Raw genomic sequence first — 27,597 nt, forward strand, 5'->3', positions numbered from 1 at the left:
AAACTAACTGGTCTGTAATTACTCGTGTCACCCTTCGATCCCCCTTTGTGAATTGGGGATACATTTGCACATCTCCAGTCCGTGGGAACCTCCCCTGAGTCCAAGGATGCTCTCATAATAATGGCCAAGGTTTGCTTTGCCGCCTCCTTTAATATAACTGGATAGATCCCATCCACCCCAGGTGCTTTTCTTATGTTTAACTTCAACAATTTCTCCTCCACTTTGCTCTCAGTTATTACAAAATCATTAAGTATCCTGCTACAATTTGATAACCTTCTGCCATTTCCAAACCTTAATAACTCCTCGTGTGTGAATGTAGATGCAAAATACTCATTCAGTTTGTTTGCTATCTGGGTAGGATCATCAACAGTCGATCCATCAATATCAAGTGGACCAATCATCCCCTTCCTTTTAGAGTTTATATAAGTAAAGAAATCCTTGCTGTTTTTCTTAGCATCTTTTGCCAAGGATTTCTCGTAATCTGCCTTCGCCTGCCTAACCTCCTTTGTGACCTGATTACAGACTAGCTTATATCCGCCATAGGCTTCTGAGTCGCTTGATAATTTATATGCATCCAATGCATTTTTCTTCTCTGTTACGAGTCTCATTAGTTCATTTGATAACCATTTAGGCCTAAACCTTGAACAATATTTCTTAATAGGTATGAAACTTTTAGTAACTTCCATGATTAATTCCTTGAATGCTTCCCACTTAGAATTTACTGTTGGTAACATCGTCAGTTTATCCCACTGTACAGAATTTAAAAACTTTCTGAGACCACTGTACTCACCTTTACAGAAGCAAAAACCCTTTCCTTTACCCCTGATGGTAATTATATCTTTAAGTAAATCCCACATCAGTACACTGTGATCACTGCCACCTAGTGGTTCCTTCATCTGCAAATTCTTAATACACGAGTGATCACTGCTGATAACCAGATCAAGAGTATTACTCTCTCTGGTTGCCTCTCGAACATGCTGCTGCAGAAAACAATCATCCAATAAATCCACAAAAGTCTGACTAGTGTGTGAGTGACCAACCCACAAGTTCCAGTCAATATCTGGGAAGTTAAAATCCCCCATTATAAGACATTCTGATTTACTGGCCCACTCTATTTCTCTGTATAATTGTTCATTGTACTCATTCGAGTCATAAGGCCTGTAACACACCCCTACTCTTATTTTTGCTTTCGCAGTGCTTATGTCACACCAAACTGACTCAACAGTGCACTGTTCATCTATATCAACTGGGTGCACTTCTTTTGATTTTATGTTTTTCTTAATTAACAGCATAACACCTGCTCCCTTTCTATCCTGTCTATTCTTTCTGTACACATTGTACTCCCCAAACTCCAGTTCTGCATTCCTTATATCTGTGTGACACCACGTCTCTGCTATCCCAACAATATCCGCCTTTGATGTCTTGACCAACACTTCAAATTCATCAAATTTATTTACTATACTTGTAGCATTGGTATACATGCGCCTATTCCTATTCCTTTTGTTGTTGTTTTGTTGTGTATTCAATAAATCCATGTATTAAGTTATGCAATGCTTTACTGATGATATATTTTTGTTTTTTCATACAGTATAAGCCCAGTTATCTGATATCTCTGGAGATTCAGGAGTGCTGATTGAATGAATTTGCTGGTCATGAGCATTAGTCTTATAAGTTCCTACATTGTATGAAATGACATAATATGAAATTAGCCGACCGGGCTAGCCAGGAGGGTAAAGTGCCTGCCTGGCAACCCAAAGGTCGCAGGTTCGATTCCCGCCTCGGGCTTGGATCAAAGTACTGCAAAAACCTTGGGAGGTGCATTATGGCCATCCTGTACTTCTCAGAGGAGCAACTCCTGCAATTGTTTGGAAGTCGAAATTCTTGTAAGAAACTGAGGAGACCATGTGCCATCCCATTATTTGTTTGTTCATAGCAGACTTCGGCCCACCATTTTTGGAAAAATTAAATCTTCCATTTTGAACTTCCCACATCCAGTGAGTATGCAAAGAAAACCAGTAACAGTACTGTATTTATCTGTTTATTTTATATTTGGAAGGAATTTTGTGGAAGTGTGACAAATTAAATTTTTTAGCTCTTTCAGTGTGAAGTTAGACACAGGCTGAGTCAAAATTGTTAAGTTTCAGTGCGAAATTCAATTTTAGCCCATGACAACCAAAAATATGTGACTTCACTAAAATGATTGATAATTCTTCTTGATCTGTAAATCAACTGCAGTATGCCATTATCGTTTCCTATAGCATGTAATGTAAAAAGTACACTAAACACATTAAAATATCTTTCGGTGAAGACACTGTGAATTTTTACATTTTGTTCAGTATTATATCAGCCTTCACCTGCATTGCTGGTTGTTTTAGAATTGGAGAAGAATGACAAAGAAATAAACATTTTAACTCAAAATGAATTTTTCAAAAAAAAATGTATTTACTGTATTCAACAAGGAAAATCATTCCCTACATTCATCATCATTTTTTAATTAAATGATATTTCTGAACCCTCTTTGTGATTCAGTTCTCAAAGTCAAGACACTAAAACTAAGAACAGCTGGACATAAACAATGCTGAAACAAACTTGCAGTTGGATGTTTCTTGGTTTTATCATTTTTTGAACTTCACAACATAACTCCAAAGAGAGTTCAGAAACATTTCCATTAAGGAAATTTGTTTAGTACATTTGACATGGTGGATGTAGGGAACATATTTCTTATTTAAAACACAAACTAATATTTTTTTGCAAAATTCAAATCGAGTTACATGTTGATTCTTTACCTTTATTATTAAAGAATGCAATGTAATGTCATTCACTTAATATATTGAATATGTATGGTCACAGAACAATCACATAAGTATTATGGTGTGTTCTAAATGCCATATGCCCAACAGTGGGCATATGGCATTCAGGAAAAGTTTTACTCTTGAAACTTTGTTGTGCCCACTTAAAGTAGTTGCAGCACTTTGCACTGGTTCACACATTTCACGTGCTTTTACAAGTATTTTCATCAAAAAGATTAATGCTTTTGGACAGAAAAATAGTTTATCAAAATTTTAATGCTAAATAATAAAACCCCACATTATAAGAAAAGTGATTAACAAGACCCAAATGAAAATATTTTAGGCAGGAAACCAACATCTTTTTGGACTGAAATTGCAAATCACAATATACATTATAAAGGATAAAAAATAAAATTGAATGCTTTTACAAATTTTTTTAAAACAAAAATAACTTTTGCAGTCATAAGCATGGAATGCTACATTTGCAATTCTGACAGTATTACTGGCATTTTTAGAAAAATTATATTCTCAATTAGTGCATCTCTGCCAACTTGCAAATAGAATAAAGCAGTACCAAGAGAGTTCTCATAAAAAAAAAAAAAAAAAAAAAATTTCAAGTATTCAATATATTTTGAATACTAATACACAAGTGACTATTAATATTAAATGGCATAATGATGTAAGGAGGCAAACTTATTTCATCTGCTACACACAAAAAAAAAAAAAAAAAGTTCATATTATTCCCATAGTCAAAAAAGTGCACGTCCAATGACTCTCTGCATAAGTAGGATGGTCAGATACTGTGACCACAACATGGACAAAAATTAGTTTTAAAGCCTAAAATCCAGGACAATTAGAACTTTGTTATATTTAGGTAATATTTGTTCTAAAAAAGGAATTTTAATAAGGGAAAAAAAAAAGAATTTATAAGAGAGAGAGAGAGAGAGAGAGTATGGATTAATATATCTTAAAAATAATGGAATCATTTAGCAGTACTGCACTAAAATAAATCACAAGCCAAAGGTTTTACTTAGTTATATTTTATTGAATAAATTTTGTTTTGGAAACTTTTATTGAACTTCTTCCTGCTCTAATTATATTTTGAACATCATAGAAAATATTTCCATGTTAAATTTATGCCAAATATATATAAAATAATATCATTTATATGTCTAGACAGTTTTGTTCATCTGATGACTGAACATTTACTTCTGAGAATATTCTGTCAACAATTCCATTACGTGCCAGAATGACAAACAAACAAAAAAAAAAAAACAACTTATTTACACAGCAGAGATACAAATTCTGAGAAAAAAAAATGACCACCTACCGTAACAATATATCTGTTAAACCAGTAATCATTCCTTCCTTTCAAGGCAGTTCTAAAATGAAATTTTTACGCAAAGAAAACCGACTAAATAATAAGTCTGTCAATTTTATATATAATGATAAGTCTATCAACAGATTAGTCAGTTGAAACAGGTGCAGAGATGAGCAACAGATTAGTTAAGGGCACAAAAAGTGCTCTTACCAAGAAAAACTTTGGTTCTACAAACTGCTGCATATGGAAACTAGGCACTTTCAAGAAGACCTGATTGAAGTATTTAAGGCTTTCTTTAAATAGATTGTATAAACTATATACTGATGGTCTCCTTACTCTTTCTTGAATGATACATATAAGAGGACATAAATTTAAATTAAAAAAGGGTGGTTACAGGAATGATGTGCAAAAATTTGCTTTCAACCAGAGTAACTGATTGTTGGAACAAACTTCCATCTGATGGTGCAAAGTGGATAGTTTGAATAAATTTAAGAAAGAATTAGACCATTATTAAAGGAGATAGACAAATGATGCAGCTTTTGCTTTTTTTTTTTTTTTTTGCCAATCCTATATAAGCTTCCTTCTTTGCATCATTTGCCACTTCTAATACTAAATTTAAACTGCATAAAAATAATATTTTTATACATAATTTGTACTTCCAAACTGCTATATTTTTTAAAAGCATCCATTAAATAAATTTCAATTTACTGATAAATTCAGTCAAGTTTTCTATACTTAAGTCATTTTATATGTATATTATTATATATTTTATCTTTAAATGATTTAATTTCTTCACCATGAATATTGTGATCAATTAAAATTTTGCAAGAACTTCAAGGAACAAATTTTTATTCAAGGTGCAATTTCAACATTTACCAGGACACTATAAAATCAAATTTAGCTTTGCACTATACATATAAAGAAATTACAGTTTAATAATAGACTATACATTTAACATTTCATTTCACATGCTCCACATATTTTTATGCAAGGCAAACTGGCACACCTGATGGCCAGTTCATTAACTAGAAATGAATGAAAAAATTTCATGCACAAATTGGCAGAATTTTTCAAAAAATTCTGAATATAACAGCAAAGCCATAGTTTTACAGTCTTTTGTAAAAAAGAGAAAACTGTTAGGATGGTGAGAGAATGGGTCAAGAAAAACGGTCTTCATCACAAGTCTAGAGTTGGTAGCTGTTCTACTGGTCAATATCATAATTGAAGCCTTCTACTTACTGAGGTAAATTCAATTATCTGAGAAGGAGTAGGGATACTGTAACATTAAGAGAAAAGTGCTCAAAGATGACATACACAGTTATCAAACTTGTTATCCACTTTTATGCATTAAAAGTAATGTTGGCAAGCTGCATGAAATTACTGCAGCTTGCCAACATTAAATCATGACATCAAAATGTCCTGGTATCTCTTTTAAGCACGAAATTTAATGGCAAACTGCATCCAGCCTTTCAACTTTTGGATGCAAACATATATGACAAAATGTGTACTCATCTTACTGAATACATTTCTAAGGTCTTATAATTTAAATTATAATAAATACTTGAAATTTAATTATCTTGTAAATCTCATACAATACATTCATTCTGTTTATCTGAGGTTTTTATTATCCAAACTACCCTTAGTCCTATTATTTTGGTTAATAAAGCCTCTAATATATTTATTAACTTTCTATTTAAAGTGTATGTGTAACCCTATTTTTAAAAATGATAGCAACCAATAATACTCAAGGAAATTATCTAATTAATAAATATATGATAAATATAATTTACAGATGTGATGATATAATCCACTGTACTTTATTAATGCAGTAGCATATAAATATGATACAGTGATTCCAAATACAGTAACATTTTGTTAACACAAACTCGGTTTTTACAAAGTACTCATTTATATGAAGTACATACCATTCTCCTGCGAAAGGATAGGCTTTTCTATGTAAATATATTCGTTTATTACAAAATTTGGTTAATATGTATCACAAAGTTTGTTTTCACCCCATGAGAAATAAATATTGTTATTTTCATTATTATAATTATCATTATGATATATGCCATATGACAAAGCCTGAGGCTTTTTCTGCACCAGGCAAAAAAAAACAATTTCTGAGTTACACACACACACACGAGAGAGAGAGAGAGAGAGAGAGAGAGAGAGAGAGAGAGAGAGAGAGAGAGAGAGAGAATAATGATGATATCCAGCTCAGGACCCTGGGTGTGCCAAGCCCATACTCACCAGATGTGAGCCCCTGGGGTTGTTTTGTACATTTAATACAAATCTTAGCACAGCTGTCTGATTATTGCCCCTATTATTGCCTCTGGCCACCCAGTTCCTGCTTCCGAAGGATGACACTGACTTGTTAGAAATTATTTTTGTGTAAACAAAACCAGTGTATAGAAGCTACAACATAAGTGCATTCTGAAAAATATCATGTTAAATTAACAAAAGAATAAAAACAGTTTTTCTAAGTTGTTTACATACACTCCCTCATTCTCCACAGGATTAAGGCCTGTTGTAATTATTACACCAGATCAAAGAATCTTTTGCTACAGTATACAGCAATCTATTTTTGGTGCCATTTTATCTTAGCTGATATCTTTTTCAGAACTTGTGTCTTTAAATTAATTTAAAGTTTGTTTATATTTAATCTCATCTAGTAGTGTTATGATTACAAAACCTAAACTGCCGGAATGGAGCCTGGAAATTAAACTAAAAATTATACAAGAGACTGATAGGATTGAACTTAGCAAAACGAACATTGCAAAGGAATACAACATCCCTTCACTTACTTCATCTACAATACTGAAAAACCAAAAAAAAAAAAAAAAACTTGAAGAACTGCATGACACTGGAGCAGCAATAAAAAAACAGGAAACGAATTCCTTGTTCAAAACACGAGGAGCTTGACACAAAACGTTTCAAATGCATGCATCTAATTTGGCAATATCAGGTCTAATTTTGCAAGAAAAGGCAAATTATCTGGCTCAGCAACATGGAATTAGTAACTTCAAATGTGGCAGTGGCTGGCTCCAAAGATTTTTGGTTTTGCAAAATGTTTGCAGCGAGTCTGGATTAGCCGACAAGGAAAAGGCTACAGACTGGTTGTGTTCTATATGGTCCCTTGAAAAATATGAGGCAAAGGATATTTTTAATCTTGATGAGACCGGTTTATTTTATAATTTGTTGCCAAATAAAACATTTGCTGTTTGAGGAGAGTCTTGTCATAGTGGAAAATTAAGTAAACAAAGACTCACTATTCTGTTATGCTGCAATTCAAATGGCAATTCAAAACTATTTCCACTGATGATTGATAAGTTTTCCAAGCCAAGATGTTTTAAAGAAGTTAACCTACTTCCCTGTGATTATGTGGCCAATAGAAGTGATTGGCTTGCAGTCAACATTTTTCAGTCTTGGTTATCAAAAGTGGACAGAAGAATGGCTTCAGAAAAAAGGAACATTTTGATGATTCTAGATTGTTGTACAGTACATTCTGCAAGACACTTAAGTTGACAAATATACAGCTGTTGTTTTTAACCTCCCATTATCTGTAGCCAAGTGGTCAGAAGCGGGAGTGCAGTAGCACACGCTGTTTGAGTAGATCGGGGATCAAGCCCCTGACTGCTAAATACAGTCGATCTGCCAACCTGCACTAGACCAGCATGGCAGATTATGGTCCATTTCCCTCAACATGAATTATTGAGGAGGCTTCCATCCTGCAGTGGGTGAAAATGGCTGCAGTTTACAATTTTTTTATTTTTTATTTTTTTTTTAACCACCACTTTTATGTAGCTGCTGGATCAAGGCATTATTTATAACTACAAGGGAGCAGGAGAATATAGAGCCTGCCTAATAAGGTACTTGATCCTCAACATAGGTAGGAGGGAAGGGGTAACAATTTGTAGCTAAATTGGAATGTCGTGGATGCTATCCGTAATCTTGGTTTCGCAAAATAGTTGCGGACGGTATTGCATCAGGCGTAATAATCAACTGTTTCAGAAAGAGTGGCTTTGAAGAGAATTAGCATTAGTAGAGGCATATGATGCAAGAAAGCAAGCTTATGAAGCAACAGCAAAAAAAAAAAAAAAAAACGCTCCCAATTCACCCCTCCATTCGTTCCAAATACCTGTCCAGCTCAGCCTTAAATTTATTTAGGCTATCAACTTCCACAAGAAGGGATGGAAGTCTGTTTCACCAACCAACTACCCGCTGGCTAAAGGCAAATTTCTGCACATCTATCCTACATGTGTCTTTCCTCAATTTGAATTTATGCCCTCTCAGGTGATTATTCTGAGCAAGAGAAAGAATCCCATCGGTATTGAGCATGCTCAAACCATTCAAGACTTTATACACCTCTATCAGATCACCTCACCGGTGCCTAATCCCCAGACACTGTAATTTGCAAAACTTAAGCCTTTCTTCGTAAGAGCAACCCTTTGTTCCATTCACTAATCTTGTTGCCCTTTTCTCTGTACTCGTTGCAGCAGCTCTACATCCTTCTTGAAATAAGTCCTCCAGACCTGTATACAGTACTCTAGGTGTGGCCTGACCATTGCCTTATACAAGGGAATAATCACCTCCTTATCCCTGCTAGAAAAATTCCTGTATATCATTGAAAAGACACCATGAGCTACGCTTGCAGCCCATCTGCACTGCTCAGAAAACTTCATATCTGTCTCCAAAATTATCCCCAGGTCCTTTTCATTCTCTAGCACTGTCGTAGTACCACAGAGTTGATACATTGCTCTGGGGTTACTGTTTCCCATATGCAGTACTTTATATTTGTCAATGTTAAATTTCATTTGCCACCTCTCAGCCCATCTGCTCAACCTTTCCAGATCCTGTTGCAGCAGCATAGCGTCAGTAGTGTCCTTAACAACCCTGTCAATCTTTGTATCATCTGCAAACTTGGACATTAAGCTTGATATACCATCATCAGTATCATTTATAAATACAGAAAACTCAATGGACCCAACACTGAACCATGAGGGACTCCACTAATAACATTAGTCCACGATGAGCAGTGTTCATTGATTACCACTCTCTGTCTTCTCCCCCTCAACCATCCCTTTAACCATAGCAGCAATTTGCCTCCAATGCCACACTACTCCAATTTGTGCAGCAGTCCTCCATGTGCAACAGTATCAAAAGCCTTTCTAAGATCCAAATATATAATATCAAAGTTATTCCCTGCATCCAGTTCTTTTGTGACTGCATCATAGTATCCAATCAAATTGGTCAGGCAAGACTTTCCCTTAACAAAACCATTCTGTGTCCGAGCTATAACCGAATTCTTGTCTAGATGATCCTGCAGTGTTTCTTTAACCAGTGCCTCCATTAATTTTCTTGGAACAGAAGTTAAACTCACAGGCCTATAATTACTTATGTCAGCCTTTGATCCTCCTTTGTGAATTGGGGTCACATTTGCACGCCTCCAGTCTATGGGTACCTCCCCAAGTCCAAAGAAGCTCTCATAATTATGGCTAAGGGTTTGCTTACTTCCTTTGCTGCCTCCTTTAATATAACTGGATAGATGCCATCCACCCCGGGTGCCATTTTAATGTTTATCCTCAACAATTTCTCCTCCACTTTCCTCTCAGTTATTACAAAATCATCCAGCTCACTGTCAGAGTTTACTTCACCTCTGGCATTCCCCTTCCTGAATAACTCCTCATGTGTGAATGTAGAGGCAAAATACTCGTTTAGTTTGTTAGCAACTTGAGCAGGATCATCAACTGTTGAACCATCAATATCCAGTTGACCAATCTGATTTATCCCTTTCCTTCTAGAGTTTATAGGTAAAGAACTCTGTTTTTGTTTTTCTTTGCATCCTTTGCCAAGGATTTCTCATAATCTGCCTTTGCCTGCCTAATCTCCTTTGTGACTTGGTTACAGACCAGCTTATATCTACGATAGGCTTCCATGTCACCCATTAATTTATATGTATCTCACGCATTTTTCTTCTCTGCCATGTGTCTCATTAGTTCATCTGACATCCATTTAGGCCTAAACCTTGAACAATATTTCTTAGTTGGTTGGTATATAAAGCCTAGTAGCTTCCCATTTTGAATTTGCTGTTGGTAACATCATCATTTGGTCCCACTGTATAGAATTTAAATACACTCTCAGACCATCAGTCTCCTTTACAAAAGCAAAAACCCTTCCCTTTACCCCTGATGGTAGTTACCTCTTTGAGTAAATCCCACTTCAGCACACTGTGATCACTGCCACCTAGTGGTTCCTTTATCTGCAGATTCTCAATGCATGAAGAATTGAAGAATCACTACTGATAATCAGATCAAGAATATTACTCCCTCTAGTTGCCTCCTGAACATGCTGATGTAGAAAACAATCATCCAATAAATCCACAAAAGCCTTGCTAGTGTGTGAGTGACCAACCCACAAATTCCAGTCAATATCTGGGAAATTAAAATCCCCCATTATAAGACAATCTGATTTACTGGCCCACTCTATTCCCCTGTACAGTTTCTTATTATACTCATCAGAGTCATTAGGCCTATAGCACACTCCTACTCTCAATTTTGATCTCCCAATGCTTATGTCACACCAAACTGACTCGACACTGCACTGTCCAGCGATGTCGACTGGCTTCACTTCCTTGGATTTTGTGTTTCTTAACTAATAGCATAACCCCTCCTCCCTTCTATCCTGTCTATCCTTTCTGTAGACGTTGTACTCCCCAAATTCCAGTTCTGCATTCCTTATATCTGTGTGACACCACATCTCTGATATCCCAACAATATCTGCCTTTGATGTTTTAAGCAATACCTCAAATTCTTCAAATTTATTTACCAAACTCCTAGCATTGGTGTACACACAAGTATACATGCAGCTGTTCCTATTCTTAGCTACCCCAACACAACCCATGTGTTTACTTGTGCCGCAATGACTCCCAGCAGTCTCTGAAATACCCTGCATCTTGTTTTCCAGGCTGCTGTTCATTCCAATAGAAGCAGTGTAAGAATCACTTTCACCTCTGCCAGCAGCTACAGTTAATCTATTAGTCCTTGTATCCTCCTCCCCCCCCCCCAGCTAGCAGTTTTCCGACTCACCTAACACTGCCCCAATAGCATCAGCAAATATTCTTGCACCCTTTCTATTTAAGTGTATCCCATCCCTGTAGAAACAGTCACTCCTGTTAACAAGTACAGACCAGGTTGAAAAAAATTCTACCCCTTGAACCTTGCGCAATCTTTCCAGGGCCGAATTGATCAACAAGGCTCTCATCATATACTCCCTCCTATTGTGTCTGGGCAGAATTGCAGACACTTTCAAATTCAACCCTAATTCACTGCTTTTTTTCAACAGTGACCTGTACTTGTTAAGTAATTCTGCTGGTTTCCTACTCTTAATGGATATAGGACAAAAACTGTGCAAACAACACTGAATATCATTGAAAAACATGGCCCAGCAGACGAATATGATAGCAACATTGAGGAATGGGGGAATTTGAAGGAGCTATGGATTTTGTTGATGAATTTGTAAAGGTACACGTAGTTTATACCACAGCAACGCAACACCAGAAGAGCTGCTAAGCACCAAGCAAAACAATCATGTTTCTATTACCAGCAACAGCAAAAGTGAAGAAGCACACACACACTACCATCTAAAATAGATGCCCAAAATGCATTGAACATAATAGAGAATGTGTTTTCCTGCAGTAATGTTGATAAAGAAATAACTATTGCATTTTATAATGTCTGTACTGTAGTTAAAAATGCATATAGGACAACTGTGCAAACAACATTGAATTCTTTCTTCAAATTAGATTAATTTATCAAAAAGTTAATGGATTGTATGTCTCCTTTTATATTAAGATTAATTCTTTTACTGTGATACTAAAATAATGTATATATAAAAATATATACTATACAATATTTTAATTTCTGCTAATTGCTTTCCTCTTAGTTTATCTTACAAATAAAATAAAATCTTTAAAAAGTGTGTTAATCCTACTCTATTGTTAGACAAGGCTTTGTTTTTATTATTTTTTATTTTAATTATTGTATTTTATTAATTTATTTTTGATATTATTATTTATTATTATTCTTAGATATATAGTATGTGCCAAAAAAATAAATAAATAAAATAAAATAATAAAGGTAAAATTTTGACACTTTTTGGGGACCTCGTTATTACAAAACATGAAAATTTAGGTCCCTTGAACTTTGTATTAACGAGATTCCACTGTAATCACTGTATCATATTTTTGTTGAAACATATAGCTACTGCATCCCTGTCTTAAATAATAATTTTTCACTCACTGTAAAAATTTAGCTAATGTCTTAATCTATTTTATTAACATGCATTATTTGACACAGAATACCTGACACACACACACACACACACACACACACACACACACAAAACGAAAGAAAAAAGGCATTACCACAGCCAGTATGAAGAAGCACAGACTTATATAATGCCAAAATGGAAACAAACCTGTGACAAGGAACATTTCAACAGAGATATAAACATACATTTATCAATACACAGATGCTAATTTGGCATATAGTTCACTATAAGATTTCATGAGGAAAAAAATAAAAAAGGTCAAAATGGTCAAGATGCACCAGCTTGAAATTATTCCTTCATTATGACAATACTTATAATTACTACTAGAACACTAAAATATCCATAATCAATAATAGTGCATTGCAGTGTTATAAATATTCTTACAAAATAATCTTTTAATATGCAGCTCTACAGGTATAATTCTAATTCACTATTTTTTTTTTTTTTTTTTTTATGAAAACCCCAAACACGAAGGTATCAAACCTATAGTACTTAGTACCGTGCATGGGTTGAAGGAGAAGTATGGGGGAAGGGGGACGCCGGAAACTTTGCTCTAGAGGCTAAACATGGGTTTCACCACTTCAAGCCTCCAATAAGCAAAGTGGTGGTATTTCACCGGTTGATGAAAGTCATCTACCACCTTATGCAACTAAGACAGATTATACTAGAAATTGGGCACGTTGTGGGCAATTTTTAACTCTGCTTGCTTGATATGAGATTAGTGGAAATGTTGTTTCATATTTATCTACCATAGCAGTTTATTCACAATGCCAGTGATCAGTGGATTTTGTCATTAAAGTAGGAAGGATTAATTTTCTAATGGGTATAATATTTTAATGGATTCAATTATTCTCAGAGCAATATTTTATAGATGATCGTTATTATCAAAAATATTTGTAAATACTCATTTTTATTTTTACATTTTTACTTGGTTATAAAGCAAAGGCCTGATTATCTAAGGTAATAACATATGGAGTAACAGCAAGTGAAATTAATTAGAGCACTTCCTGTTCTTAGGTCTTGCTAAATATTTTCAAAATCATTTGGCTATAAAAGAATTTTACAACATTAAACTTTCTAACTTTTTTTATTTTAGCCATAAAAAAATACAGATTTATAAGTGAAAGAATAAAAAGATAAATGCATATCTTTAAATCACGTCAACAGTTCCTAAGACTCATCTCTTCATCACGATCATACTACTGCTTTAATGGCAAAAGAGCAGAACACATTACCTTCCACTACTATTCTATAGTATTAGTGGAAAATGATGCAAGAAAGCAAGCTTATCCAGGAACAAAAAAAAAAAAAAAAACCTTCCTACATCACCTGTCCATCGCCTCCAACAATTTGTCCAGTTTTTCTTTGAATTTATTCAAGGTACCAACATTCACATCAGATGGAAGTTTGTTGGAACAAACTTTCATCTGATGTGAATTTTTTAAATCCCTTCACCAATCTCACAGCCCTTCTCTGCACTTATTCCGGCAGACCCACATCCTCCCTAAAATGAGGCCTCTGGATCTGCATGCAGTACTTAAGATGTAATTTTAACAATTGCCCTGTTAATATCATTGATGAAACCCTATGAATTATCCTTGCAGCCTGCTTGCACTGCTCATACCTGACTACAGAGTTCCATCCCCAAGGCCTTTTTCATTCTCCAGTACACTGAGATGGCACACCACTACTGGCAGTTTAATCTGGGATTACTGCTACCCATATGCAGTACCTTGCATTTATCAATTTTATACTTCAATTGCATTTTTTAGCCCATCTGCTAAATTTTTATAGATCTTGTTGCAGAAGCATACCTTGATTACTGTCATTAACCACCCTGCCAACCTTTGTATCATTTGTATCACCTGCAAATTTAGACATTAAGCCTAATATATTTTCATCAATATCATTAACGGATACAGAAAACAATAAAGAGGCCCAGCACTGAACCCTGGGGGACTCCACTAAAAACATTAGTCCACAAAGAGAAGTGTCCATTGATAATTACTCTCCTTCTTCTCCCACTCAACGATCCCTTTATCCATTGCAGTAACTTGCCTTTACTGCCACACTGCTCAAATCTGTACAGCAGTCTCTTATGTGCAACAGTATCAAAAGCTTTCCTGAAATCCAAGTATATGATATCAAAATTATTTTTTATATCCAGTTCTTTTGTTACTGCATCATAGTATCCAATCAAATTGGTCAGACAAGATCATCCCTTCACAAATCCATGCTGTGATTGCAATATAACTGCATTCCTTTCTAGATAGTTCTACATTACTTCTTTAACCAGTAACTCCATTATTTTTGCAGGAATAGAAATTAAGCTAACAGGTCTGTAATTACTCATGTCACCCTTTGATCCCCTTTGTGAATCTCCAGTCCACAGGCAACTCCCCTGAATACATGGATCCTCTCATAATTATGGCATTGTGTTTGTTTCCCTTAATATTATTGGATAGATCCCATCCATCCCAGGTGCCTTTTTTATGTTTGTCTTCAACAATATCTCTTCCAGTTTCCTCTCAGTTATCCGAAAATCATTTAGCTCCCTGTTAGTCTGATAAACTTCCTCATCAAAAAATTCCCCATGTGTGAATGCAGATACAAAATACCTATTCAGTTTGTCAGTAACCTGAGCAGGATCCTCCACAGTTACACCACTAATATCGAGTGAAACTTGATATCTATGGTTTAACTGTTGTATAGAATAGTTTCAAATACTGTTGCCACCTTAATGTAAGCATTTTATCCCCAATCCATACTCACTGATACAACAGTTACCTGAAAAGCAAGTATTTCTTTTGAAAGCACTATTCCCCCCCTCCCCACTTTATAAGATTTTTTGTATCCAAGCACTTTCTTCAAAGAAAGTATTACCCAGGCTAAACAAGGTTCAGATAATCAAAGCTTTACTATGATTATTTTATTAATATGAAAACATTTTCTAATAGTTTTAAACTGCAACTTACAACAATATAACTAAATTCCATTATGGATGCAATTTTTAAATAAATATTAGTGCATCTTAGCAAAAGAATATATATACAACAGAACCAGGATAAGAAATTCCCACAAAGGAAGTTTTCCCCTGCACTATGTTTGGTTTCTTAAGTCCAAATTTCAATTCTGTATATTGTAATGCATTATTCTCCTGTGTAAGAAGTTTCTCAGGTAAAAAGTTTTCCCGCATAAAAAGTTTGTGATAAAGAATATCGTTTTTGTTAAATCTCATATTGTGAATGTCTTCACAACGAGTTGCCCTGATATTGCACTACATCCAATTATTAACACTTCACCAATGGAGAGGACAAATGTTACTTATTCTCGGCAGATACCACTACCCAGGAGTTGTGGGGTGATGGCATCCGCCAAGAATAAGTAGAATAAGGGCAACTCATTGTGAAGGCACTCATAATATGAAATTATCATTATTATTATTAGCCATATAGTGCAAGGAAGCCAGAGGCTTATGCTGCAACAGCCAAAAAACAAATTCCCGAGTTCCCCTGAGAGAGAGAGAGAGAGAGAGAGAGAGAGAGAGAGAGAGAGAGAATCAGAAGTAGAAAGGAATCACCAAGAAAGAGAAGAATGATGATATTCAGCTCAGGACCCTGGGTGTGCCAAGCCCATACTCACTAGATGTGAGCCCCCAGGGTTATATAACAAAAACGATACCATTTCATCTACTTTGGTGGTTTACTACGAATTAAAATGATGCTTGGCACTTAGTGGTTTGATTAGTGAATTTTCCACAGTTTGAGCCTTTCAGCACTAAAACATTTTGATATAATGGAAGTGACATATTGCAATTGTTTTCATTGATATTCATAATTTGATACGTAAACCATGTTAGGCGTTAAGTTCTGATGGTTGTGAACAGTTCAGAATTACGTAGTGGGTTGTTGCTGTCTTATTGTAATTGTGACCTTTTAAAGTATGTTGAAACTCCAAAGGAGCTCATCCTTCAAACCTGGTAATGAGTTTAATGAACAGAATGTTAAGAAATTAGAAAGCCTCAGTTTAAAAATGTTTCTCATAAGCAGAGTAAAATATTTATAAATTCTGAAACAGTACTTAAAAATGATCTTTAACTTATGTGTATGTTTTCATTTTCATTTGTGTAGTTAATATTTCATACCCTTAGGCCATTTTCCCTTCTAAGAAATTTTCCTGCGTAAGAAGTTCTAAACCTCCAGTCCCTTGAAAAACTTATTATCCGGGTTCTACTGTATATTAAAATAACAATATAAACACTTCCTATCTAATTATTATTATTTCAAAGTTCCAAAATATATGCACCAACATAACTTAGTCATTATTATTTCAAAGTTCCAAAATATATGCACCAACATAACTTAGTCATCACTTTTTTTTCTATTTTACTTTTTAAATAAACCTAGGACAAAACAGAAACAACATACTGAAAGAACCAAGGTGCCAAGAATATTCCTATAATATTCACCAAAAGGATGAAATTCAAGTGAACCAACAAGAATGAGTTTATTTTCATACATCAAACATAACATAAAACAATTCCTATTTCATTCACATACACAAAAATAATGTTCAGATCAAATTAACAATTTTCACTGAAAACCATTTATTTGCTAGTGTAAGAAGGGAGACATCTATCTCATACAATTGTGCAGAATGTTCCATTTGTGCCCCACAGGATTCATGTTCATCAAGTAAAGTGGCCTCATGCAAAGTCCCAGAGGGAAATCCTCAACAACTTTTGCAGAGTTGGTGAGATCATTTATTCATCACAGTTAATGCAGGATAAGTTTTGTCAGAGTCCCTGTACTGGCTTTCAGAATGTCTCCCATACATTAATCCTGTCAATATCTGACTCATGACCCTTCAACTTACTGCAACAAGAAGTTCTTTTTATACAGTATTTGGAAACTTAGGTACGTGCAAAGAGACCTGATTGAAGTGTTTAAGGCTTCATAAACAGATTGAGTAAACTAAATGCTGATGGCATCCTCCCTCTTTTGGAGATGACACAATGAGAACACTTCTCATTCAATGGAAAGTCATAAGACAGAACAGATGCACAACAGAATGTATGTGGAGTGGAAGTCATTCAAGGATTGGGCAGAACTTTGGCTGAGGATTTCATTTTACAAGTAATGTTTGCTAAGCTTTAAGCTCTCTAGTGTTGAAATTTCATCCATCAAGCAAATAAATTAAATTTATTTGCTTGACTTTTAATTCTTAATTCCCAAATGTGAACCTACACTATATATAGTACTCTTTAGTACTGTATAGTGTAGGTTCTTTAATTAATTTAAGTACTTTAGTATCATGAATAGGTATAGAGTAAAATAATTTTATTAGCATTATGATTTGAATTTCTGAAGATTATTAATACTAGTGTATTAATAATTATTATTAATTATTAATACCTAAATTATTAGGTATTAATAATAATTAGGTATTAAAAATAAATTATTAATAATTAATTATTAATTATTATTAATTATTAATACCCAATAATAATTATTAATTATTAAAACACTAATATTAGTGTTTTAGACTGGGGTTCAAGCCCCTGACTGCTGAATACGGTCGAACCCGCACTGGACCAGCGTGGCAGATTATGGATAATTTCCCTCAGCATGAATTGTTGAGGAGGCTTCCATCCTGCAGTGGGTTGATAATGGCTGCACTTTACCTTTTTTTTTTATTAGTGTTTTAATATTGCTAGTGTCATAAAATGCAAGGAAACAAGCTTATACTACAGCATCATCAGGAAAAAAAAAAAAAAAAAAAAAAAATGCCCCATATTATTTGTCCATCCCTCTAATATTTCCTCATGATTCCTTAAATTTATTCAAGCTACCCACTTACAAAATACCAAATGAAATTTTATTCCAACAAGTAATTACTTGCTGACTGAAAGAACATTATCACACATCTATCATGCAGCCATTCCTTTTCAATTTAAATTAATTTCTCCTTTTGAGCTTCATTTCAGAAATAGTAAGAATGCCATTAACATTTAATTTAATCAATCAGGTCTTTATACAGGTGCCTAGTTTTCAGATGCAGCAACTTACAGAACTGAGGGACTTCACTAATAATATTAGCCCATGAAGAGCAGCAATAACTACTCTCTAATAACCATTAATAACTACTCTCTGATGCTTTCAATGCCACACTGCTCCAATTTGTATAGCACTTTCATGGGCAACAGTATCAAAAATCTTACTGAAATCAAAGTATATGATGTCAAAACAATTTTTTGCATCTAGTCCTTTTGTGATGACACCACAGTAGTTAATCAGATTGGTCAGACGAGATGATCCTGTATTACTTTTTAATCACTGACCCCATTATCTTTACTTGGAACAGAAGTCAAGCTTGCAGGTCTACGTAATCACTTCACTCTTTAATGTCAGGTTGTGAATTGGAGGGACACATGCACACCTCCAATCAGTGTGGACCCCAGAAATCAAGGATGCTCTCGCAATTATGACTAAAAGTTTGCTTATCTCTTTTATGCTTCTTTTACTATAATTAGACAGATTCCATCAGCCCCAGATGCTCTATTTACTTTTAGCTTCAGCAATTTCTCTTCCACATTCCTTTCAGTTCACAAAATCATTTAGCTTCCAGTTAGAAATTGATGTACTTCTGATATCCGCTTCCCTAAAAGCTTCTTCAAGTGAGAATGAAGATGCAAAACATTTATTCAGTTTTTCAGAAACCTGAGCAGGATCATCAGTAGTTATGCCATTCGTATCTAGTGGACCAATGCCGACCGGGCTAGCTGGGTGGGTAAAGTGCCTGCCTGGCAACCCAAAGGTCGCGGGTTCGAATCCTGCCTCGGGCTTCGATCAAAGTACTGCAAAAACCTTGGGGGGTGCATTATGGCCACAGAAGCCGATGCGCCAACAACTACAAAAAAAAAGTGGACCAATGTGGTTCATCCCTTTCCTTCCAGTGTCAACATAAGCATAGAATTCTTTGCCCAAGCTTGCTGTAATCTGCCTTAACTTGCCTAACCCCTGTAATGACTTGACTGCAGACTAATTTGTACTTCTTGTAGGTTTCTGTGTCCCCTCATTATTTATAATCATCCCATGCATTTTTCTTCTCTACCACTAGTCTCATGAATTTATTTTACACCCACTTAGGCACTAAACCCCGAATGATATCACTCAGTTGATATAAAAAGCTTGTCTCATTACTTCCCTGAACACTTCCTTAGAATTTGCAGAGTTAACATCATATGGACCCCACTGAAAAGAATTTAAAACTGTCTGAGACCACTGTAGCCACAAAAGCAAAATCCCTTTATTTGTTGACAGTAGTTACCTCTTTAAATCTCACATTAGTATGCTATGATTGCTGCCCACTAGTGGTCCCTTTATCTGAAGATTCTTAATGAATGAAATTTCACTGCTTATTAATCAGATCAAGAGTACTGCTTTCTCTTGTTGCCTCTCTAACAAGCTGGTGTTGAAAACATTCATCCAATAAATTCAGAAAAGTTTTGCTGCTACATGCGTGACTAATCACAAGTTCTAGTCAGTGTCTGGAAATAAAATTCCCTATGAGATATACCGATTTACTGGCCCTTTATTTGTCTGTATAGTTGTTGATTATACTCATTACAGTCATATGGCCTATAACATACTCCTACTCTCAGTTTTGTTTTCACAGTACTAATACCACAAACTGACTCAACAGCATCCTGGCAGCCCATGTCAACAGGGTACACTGCCTTCAATTCTATGTGTTTTTTAACTATGAGAATAATCCCCCACCTCCTGCTCTGTTTGTTCCTGATACCTCTAATAATGTTTACATTTTATAACTTAATTACTTGTAATATTTCATATGCATAAATTTTATTTACTATGCTCCCAGCATTAGTGTACAAACAAGTACATGTGTGCCTGATTTTTGATCTTGGTAAACCTAACACAGCCCATATATTTGCTTGTCCCATGATGATCCCCAGCAGGTCTTGTAATCCTCCACACCTTGCTCTCTAGGCCTCTGCATGTCCCAATAGAAGCAGTACAAAAACAGAAAAGTAGTGTAACCTCTGCCTGCAGCTGCCATTAAACTTTTAGTCTGTGTGTCCCCCAAATTGGCAGTTTGTAGGAAACACATATGAAGTAAAAAACTGTTTCAAAGAAAAAAAAAATCATTTGAAACTGCTTTGATATTTCATACACACAGTGCATGAAATATCAAGTACTAAAGTAAATCAATTTAATTAAACTGGAATACTGCCATGACTTTCTGGACTTACTGTGAAATCCTGTTGTAGTTAGTGAGAAGGATTATAATCATTACCACATTATTAATTAATGTCTCATTAGGCATTAATTTATAATTCCCCCATCACAATATTCCTGACTTAATCCACTGTATAACATATGTATATTTCATTTAGTAATATACCTTTGTTTCCAGTTAAATTCTCCTCCCCAAATCAGACAATTCCACAGTGAGTCCAGAAATGTCACCAACATCCCAGTTTAGTTAACTTCATTTTGTGTCTTAACTATCACAGACACAATTATAAGCATGCACTAATAACATATCAGGACAACTCAACTACTTATACTAAAACTATAAGACAACTATACTACCTATACTACATGAAAGAAAATAATACATTTAAAGTATATCATGTATATAAAATATATCATGTATATAAAATATTTTCATGCTTTATTTTTTCAAACACAGATTTCAGTAATTATATAGTCTCTACTATATTCATGTTAACATTTTATATCCCAAATACATAGAAGTGAAAAAAGCAAATTATGTTTTAAAAATAACATCAATATACAGACCAGAACATGTTTCAAGTTATAAGACTGCAAGGATATTTTAAATGCAGTAGTTGAAATAAGATCAAATCAAAACTTATGCACTTTATCTGCATTCGATTTCAATCATGGAGAGATTTTCTGCCCTCACTGAAGACTGAGCACTTGTGCTTCAGCTTTTGTTCAACTCAGAGACAAATAAAAATCTGATACACTTCCAAGACAGCTGTTTCAAAGCAAACTGGCTTCTCATCAGCTAGCAAATGGTCTCTATTAGTGAATGTGTGCCAGAAAACTGTGAATAATATATTTTGTCTAAGTGAACAGCCAAGTGGTGTATGGAAGTAAAACTTCTATTTAAAGCATAATAAATGTTAATGCTTACCCTTATCCCCTAGAATTGGGCCATGATTTTTATGTGCAGTATTGCAAGGATATTTCAATGTAGTGGTCAAAATCAAATCAAAATTTGTATGCTTTACTCAAATTCAATTTTGATCATGGAGAGGACTATGGATAATGGTATTTGTTTCTAAGTCAAACATAAGTGCAAGCCTCAGCCTTCAGTGAGAGCAGAAAATGTCTCTACAATTGAAATCAAATGTCGGTTAAGCATACAAATTTTGATTCAATTTCAACTACTTCATTGTGGGCAAATGTGGCCCAATTCTAGGGTTAAAAGTAAACATAACAATTGTTACATTTTAAATGGAAGTTTTACTTCCATACACCTTGTTCACCTACACTTTGTTCACCTAGACAAATGACATTATTCACAGTTTGGCACACATTTGCTAACAGAGGCTGCCTGCCAACTGATGAGAAGCCAGTAAGTTTCAAAATGGTTGTCCTAACAGTGTCTAAGATTTTTAAATTTATAATGAGTTCACCTATCAAATGATATTGTATAATTTTAAAAGTCATTAGCAACTTAGACAGAAGTATAGATAACAGTATTAGACATATCTTTATTGCTTGTATACTAATAGCAATTTAATCCTTCACAGGTCAGAGGGGTAGGTCTTTTAACCTTTAACATCAGAGTGTTTTTGTCTCTAAGTTGAACCAGGCCCAAGACTTAGTACGAAGTACTCAAATGTCCAGCCTTTAGTAAAAACAGAAGTCTCTCCAAGATCTTATGAATTTTGATTTGAGAATGTGTTTCATTTAAATTTGTTTTAAATTAATACTCTTACGTAAAACTAAGGGATTTCTTTCATTAAATAATGCATATCGATATTTCCTAATATGTTGTCTGTAGGTTTCACATGTTTGTGAAATGTACAAAAAAGGTTTAAAAATTACAGACAGACAGAGATAACATATTTTTATATTAAGCTACACTTAAGCAATATTTTATATTTTGTCTGACACAATGCTAAAGAAGTAAATCAGAACTTTTAATTAATACTCTTTAGCAATAATGATAGAAAATACACTACATGAAAGATAATATAGTTAAAGTATATTTATATTTATAATTAAAGTATATATATTTTTTTTAAAACACAGCATTTCTGTAATCATACAGGGTGTTTCAAAAGTGATGGTCAATAAATTAAAGGTGAACTGTACAGACTACAATATGCAAAAAAGCCTAGTAAACATGGGTCTTTAAGTGAATCGTTTTCGAGATATTGCACATTTCTAGTTGGGATCCACCACTGCAAGGTGACCTGTACAGAGTTGGCATTTACCACTGATTTGTTTGTTTAAGTTAGGTTATACTCATTCTCTCTGTTTCCCCTCTCTCAATGCTCTGAGATGTAGCAGGCATACTAGTACTCGTCAAAAGATAGTCAATATGGAAAGTGGTTACAGCAATGAAGAGTATGTGGACATGTGCTTCGTGTATGGTAAAGCCAACGGCAGTGCACGCGAGGCTGCATGTTTGTACCAAGAAGCATTTCCCTGCCAAAGGCAGCCCAACAGGCACACATTCATCAGGGTACATCAACGCCTTAGAGAACATGGGCACTCTGCACATGGAGTACGAGCAGGTAGGCCCAGAAGCATAACACCTGATGTTGAGGAAAGGGTGTTAGAAAGAACATCCTATAACACATAACATCTGTAAAATCCTGTAGTGTTGAAACCAAAAATTAAAAATGTATTATCTTATGTTTAATAAAACCACTCTTAGCAAAGGATTCACATTTTTTTGCTAAACTAGTGCTCCCATAGTCAGTGGCGGATCTTAACAGAAAATGTGCATTATCTCGAAAACGGTTCATTTGCAGCCTGATGTTCACTGGGACTTTTTTTGCTTATTTTAGTTTGTACTTTTCACCTTTAAATTATTGACCACCATTTTTGAAACACCCTGTATAGTCTCCAGCATTTGTGGGTAGTACAGTTGATATAAGTACCAGGCAGAAAGAACTAAAGTTTGAATCCTGTCAATAACATGACAGGATTCAAATTCCTCCCTGCACCAGGTAGAAAGACTTGAGTCAGTTGGTCTCAGGCAAGGGTTACATGTTTTCTGCTTCTGGAAGCTTGGGTTTTTCATCCAAAATGTGTTCTGTAGCAAATTGACCACAGGACACATGTAATTTACAGAAAAAATATATAGTGCAATATAGTCTAACTTGCTGATGCACCTAAAATCCAACATAAGTAGGTTTTAAAAATCTGGGCAGTACATTGAATAGAACTTGTTTAACTTGCATGTACGGATGCATGAAAATTTTTTTCATTTAGCATTTTTAATTTTTGCTTGTCTTTCAAAATGACCAGTTATTTCTATATATAAATAACAATTAACACAAGCAGCAGGAGATACAAAAATGGATACTTACTATGTTTTTGTACTGTAATTTGCATGCTATCATGACCAAATTCATTCCACACAGAACAGTTATACTGACCAAAATCATCTTCATCAGCATTATGAATAACTAGCAAGTTTCTGACTCCATCTGCTACTGCTTCTTCTACAATCTCATAGCCCTCACTGTTGTCGATGTCAACATGCTATTTAAAAATGATTGCTACTTAAGTATGAAAGACAATTTGATATCAAACACTGCCACCTATTATCTTAGTTTACTGAACTAATGCAAAAATACACTTTTCAACAATATACTTAAAAAAACAGCAATAACAAAACTGTAAACAGTCTCATAAATAATCACCATCTTCTGTATAGAAAATGGTGATAATTTATGTATTTAAGTATATAATTTATAATTTATGAGAATGTTTATTCAATTACTGGGGTGAGACATTTCTTAAATCCTTAATCCAATAAGCATGCTGCTGAGTCCCATTCAACATTAACTTAAAGTGTGAGTTTCAATTTTAATATGCTTCCTGTATGGTCTTCAATTTTTATTTTCCTCTCTGTTTTTTAAATAATTATTTTATTTTGAAGATCATGTTGTTTTAATTGGAAAAAAAATACAAAAAGAAACTGTTCCAATCATGCATTTATTTTATACAGTTGCCTTCAACTTCATAAAGTACCCTATTCTCTCAAAAGAATCCAAACACCAGCAACTTTCAATAAAATGAGTGTTTATTCAAGAAAATAATAAATATATGCCCAGCTCTGGACTTAATAGTAGCCATGATCCTTCTGGGAATACTTTTGACTATTCTTAAATTGTAAGTAGCTCAAACATTATATAGGGAGCTGGGTGGTGGTACTCAAAGGAGAATAAGTAACAGTCATCCCTCAATTTGCACAGTTTTTTATTGTGCAGTTTTGCTATTGCAAGGTCAGGTATTTACTACCAAAACTTTATATTGTGTGGCAAGGTTCGCTACCTGTGCAATTTTTGTTTATGAAGCTTTGAAAATAGGAATGAAGAGCAGCTTTTGAAAATTTGTTTTTTTTTTTTTTTTTGTTTTTTTTTTTTTTTTTTACATGATTGAAGATGTCATTGAAGGAGAAACACATTTCACCATAATAACATAAAATCCCACAGAATTCCAGCTGTCAGTATTATTGAAAATGCAATAAGATCGAGTTTACTACCTGTTTATCATTAGAATGCACTAACAGAAAAGTCCAATAAATTGGAAAGTGCAAATTGTTTTTATTGTTCTATAGTCGTGACCTCCAGAAATGTGCTCTAGAAATACATCAAAGGCATTCAAAACTGATTCTTATAATGAAACAAAGCAATAAATGGTGGTGCGTTTTCTGGTTATTTTTGAAACAACTTCCTAATTCGGGAACCCCCTTCATCAGTTATCCTACGTTAGCTGTTCAGACAGAATCTTTTTCTGGTTTGCGCAATGTAAAGTATTTTAATCAGTAAGCATTGCTTTTGCTGATTTAATATTTCTTGTCTATATAAAGTGTGTGTTTAATTAGTGCTTAAAATGAAGAAAGCTACAACAAAAAACAATTTTAAATTTAGAGGAAAAATTAAAAATTGCTAAGCAATTAAAATGGTGAAAAGGTTGTGACATTGCCTCTTAGTTCAGATATTATTTGTGCCAAAGCTCTGCAAATTTTTAATTGCTTACAAGAAGAAGAAGCAGTCCATCTAATGCTTTTTTTTTTTTTTTTTTGGTAGTTGTTGGCGCATAGGCTTCTGTGGCCATAATGCACCTCCCAAGGTTTTTGCAGTACTTTGATCCAAGCCCGAGGCGGGAATCGAACCCGCGACCTTTGGGTTGCCAGGCAGGCACTTTACCCACCCGGCTAGCCCAAGTCGGCATCCATCTAATGCAGCCGTCTTTCAGGGCAGTAAGGGATGGTTTGAAAATTTAAAAAAAAAAAATGTCAGTCTTCACAATCCAAAATTAACGGGCAAAGCAGCCAGTGCAGATACAGAAGCTGCTTCTTTGTATCCGAAAACTTTAAAGGATGTTATTGCGACTGAAGACTATCTAAAAAGTCAAGTGTTTAATGCTGATGAGACTGGCTTATTTTGGAAGCGTTTGCCAAGCTGAACATTAATTTCAAAAGAAGAGAAAACCACCCCAGGTTTCAAAGCTGCAAAAGATAGGTTAACACTTTTGTTATGTGGCAATGCAGAGGGTGACTTTAAGTGTAAACCGCTTCTAATTTATACTTCAGAAAATCCTTGTGCTTTTAAAGAAATATCAAAAAGCTCCTTACCAATTCATTGGAAATTGAGCAAAACAGCCTAAATGACAGGTAAAATCTTCAAGGATTGGTTTTTAAATTGCTTTTGCATCCAAACAAAAAGATATTGCCTGAAGAAGACCATAGCATTTAAAATCTTGCTCATTCTTGACAATGCACCCAGTCATCCTGCACATTTGCTTGATCTGCACCCAAATGTGAAAGTTACCTTTCTTCCAGCAAATACAAGTTTGTTAATTCAGTTGATGGACTAAGGTATTATAGCTTTCTTTAAACTTTATTACCTAAGATCTTTTTTACAATTGGAAAAAGCTACTGATGAAATAGGCAGTCTTTCAATTCGAGATTATCGGCAGAATTATAACATTCTTTATGCTGTCAAAAATACTGAATTCGCATGGGGTGAAGTTAAGAACTCAACAATGAATGCAGTGTGAAAAAGCTGTGGCACAAAGGTGCACTACAGAAGCCACGGTCGAAATGCCAGAAGTAGTTGAGATTGTGAAAATTGCAAAATGATTAGCAGAAAGGGATTTGAAGAACTGGTACCAGCAGATATCACAGAGGTCCTTGAATCTCATAGAGAACAATTATCAGTGGACAATATTTTTTCGCAATGTGAAGAAGAAGATAAAAAAAATGATAAAAACAAAGATGCACACAAAAATTTGACCGCAAAGAGACTAGCTGAGTTTTAAGACTTGCAAATCAGTTTAGCCAAGAAGTTCTGGATATGGATCGTAATTTGGAGAGGAGTTTAAATTTTCACAGAACTTTATCATTAGCTTTAGTTCCTTTATGAAGAAATTTTTAGAGAAAAACAGTATGCTTCTAAGCAAACAATTTTAACTAATTTTTTTCAAAAAAGTACCATGTCTTGGCCATGTCTGTTATATAGGGAGATGTCATATACAGAGACTGCAACCAAGCAGGCACCATTACTTGAATTCCATTAAGTAGACAATTTATTATTAAAATAAAATGCATGATTGCTGAATAATCTTTCAACAGTGCAACATTATTATTGCACTTAGGTACTCTCAGCTTAGTGTGATATTTCCAAATTAAATTTAAATGGAAATCATGCATCAGGCTATAGCAACAAAGCAAAGAGTTCAACGTGGTGCAAGTGTTGTAGCTCACAGGAGAACTGAAGAGAGAAGTTCTCCTATGAATCACAGTATTACAAAATATGCAAACTGTTCAATATTTGTGGAGCTATCTGAAACAGGATATGATACAATCAAAGAGGATGTGTGTGTGCAATGGCAGAAAACACTCATCCCA

The 27,597-nt window shown here is 34.6% G+C and overlaps 1 protein-coding gene across 7 annotated transcripts in view; it reads right to left on the reverse strand.

Annotated features, from left to right (window-relative positions):
- The window catches only part of LOC150076131 (irregular chiasm C-roughest protein-like), a 565,240-nt gene that overhangs the window by 47,329 nt on the left and 490,314 nt on the right, over positions 1-27,597 (reverse strand). For all 7 annotated transcript variants that reach the window (XM_090388091.1, XM_090388093.1, XM_090388094.1 and 4 more), the window contains one exon: positions 24,047-24,221. In XM_090388091.1, the coding sequence (XP_090244217.1) occupies positions 24,047-24,221 (175 nt within the window). The remainder of the gene's footprint in view (positions 1-24,046; positions 24,222-27,597) is intronic.

Source organism: Mastigoproctus giganteus, chromosome 13 (assembly GCF_048544385.1).
Source record: "Mastigoproctus giganteus isolate SK-2022 chromosome 13, ASM4854438v1, whole genome shotgun sequence".
Classification (NCBI taxonomy): domain Eukaryota; kingdom Metazoa; phylum Arthropoda; class Arachnida; order Uropygi; family Thelyphonidae; genus Mastigoproctus; species Mastigoproctus giganteus.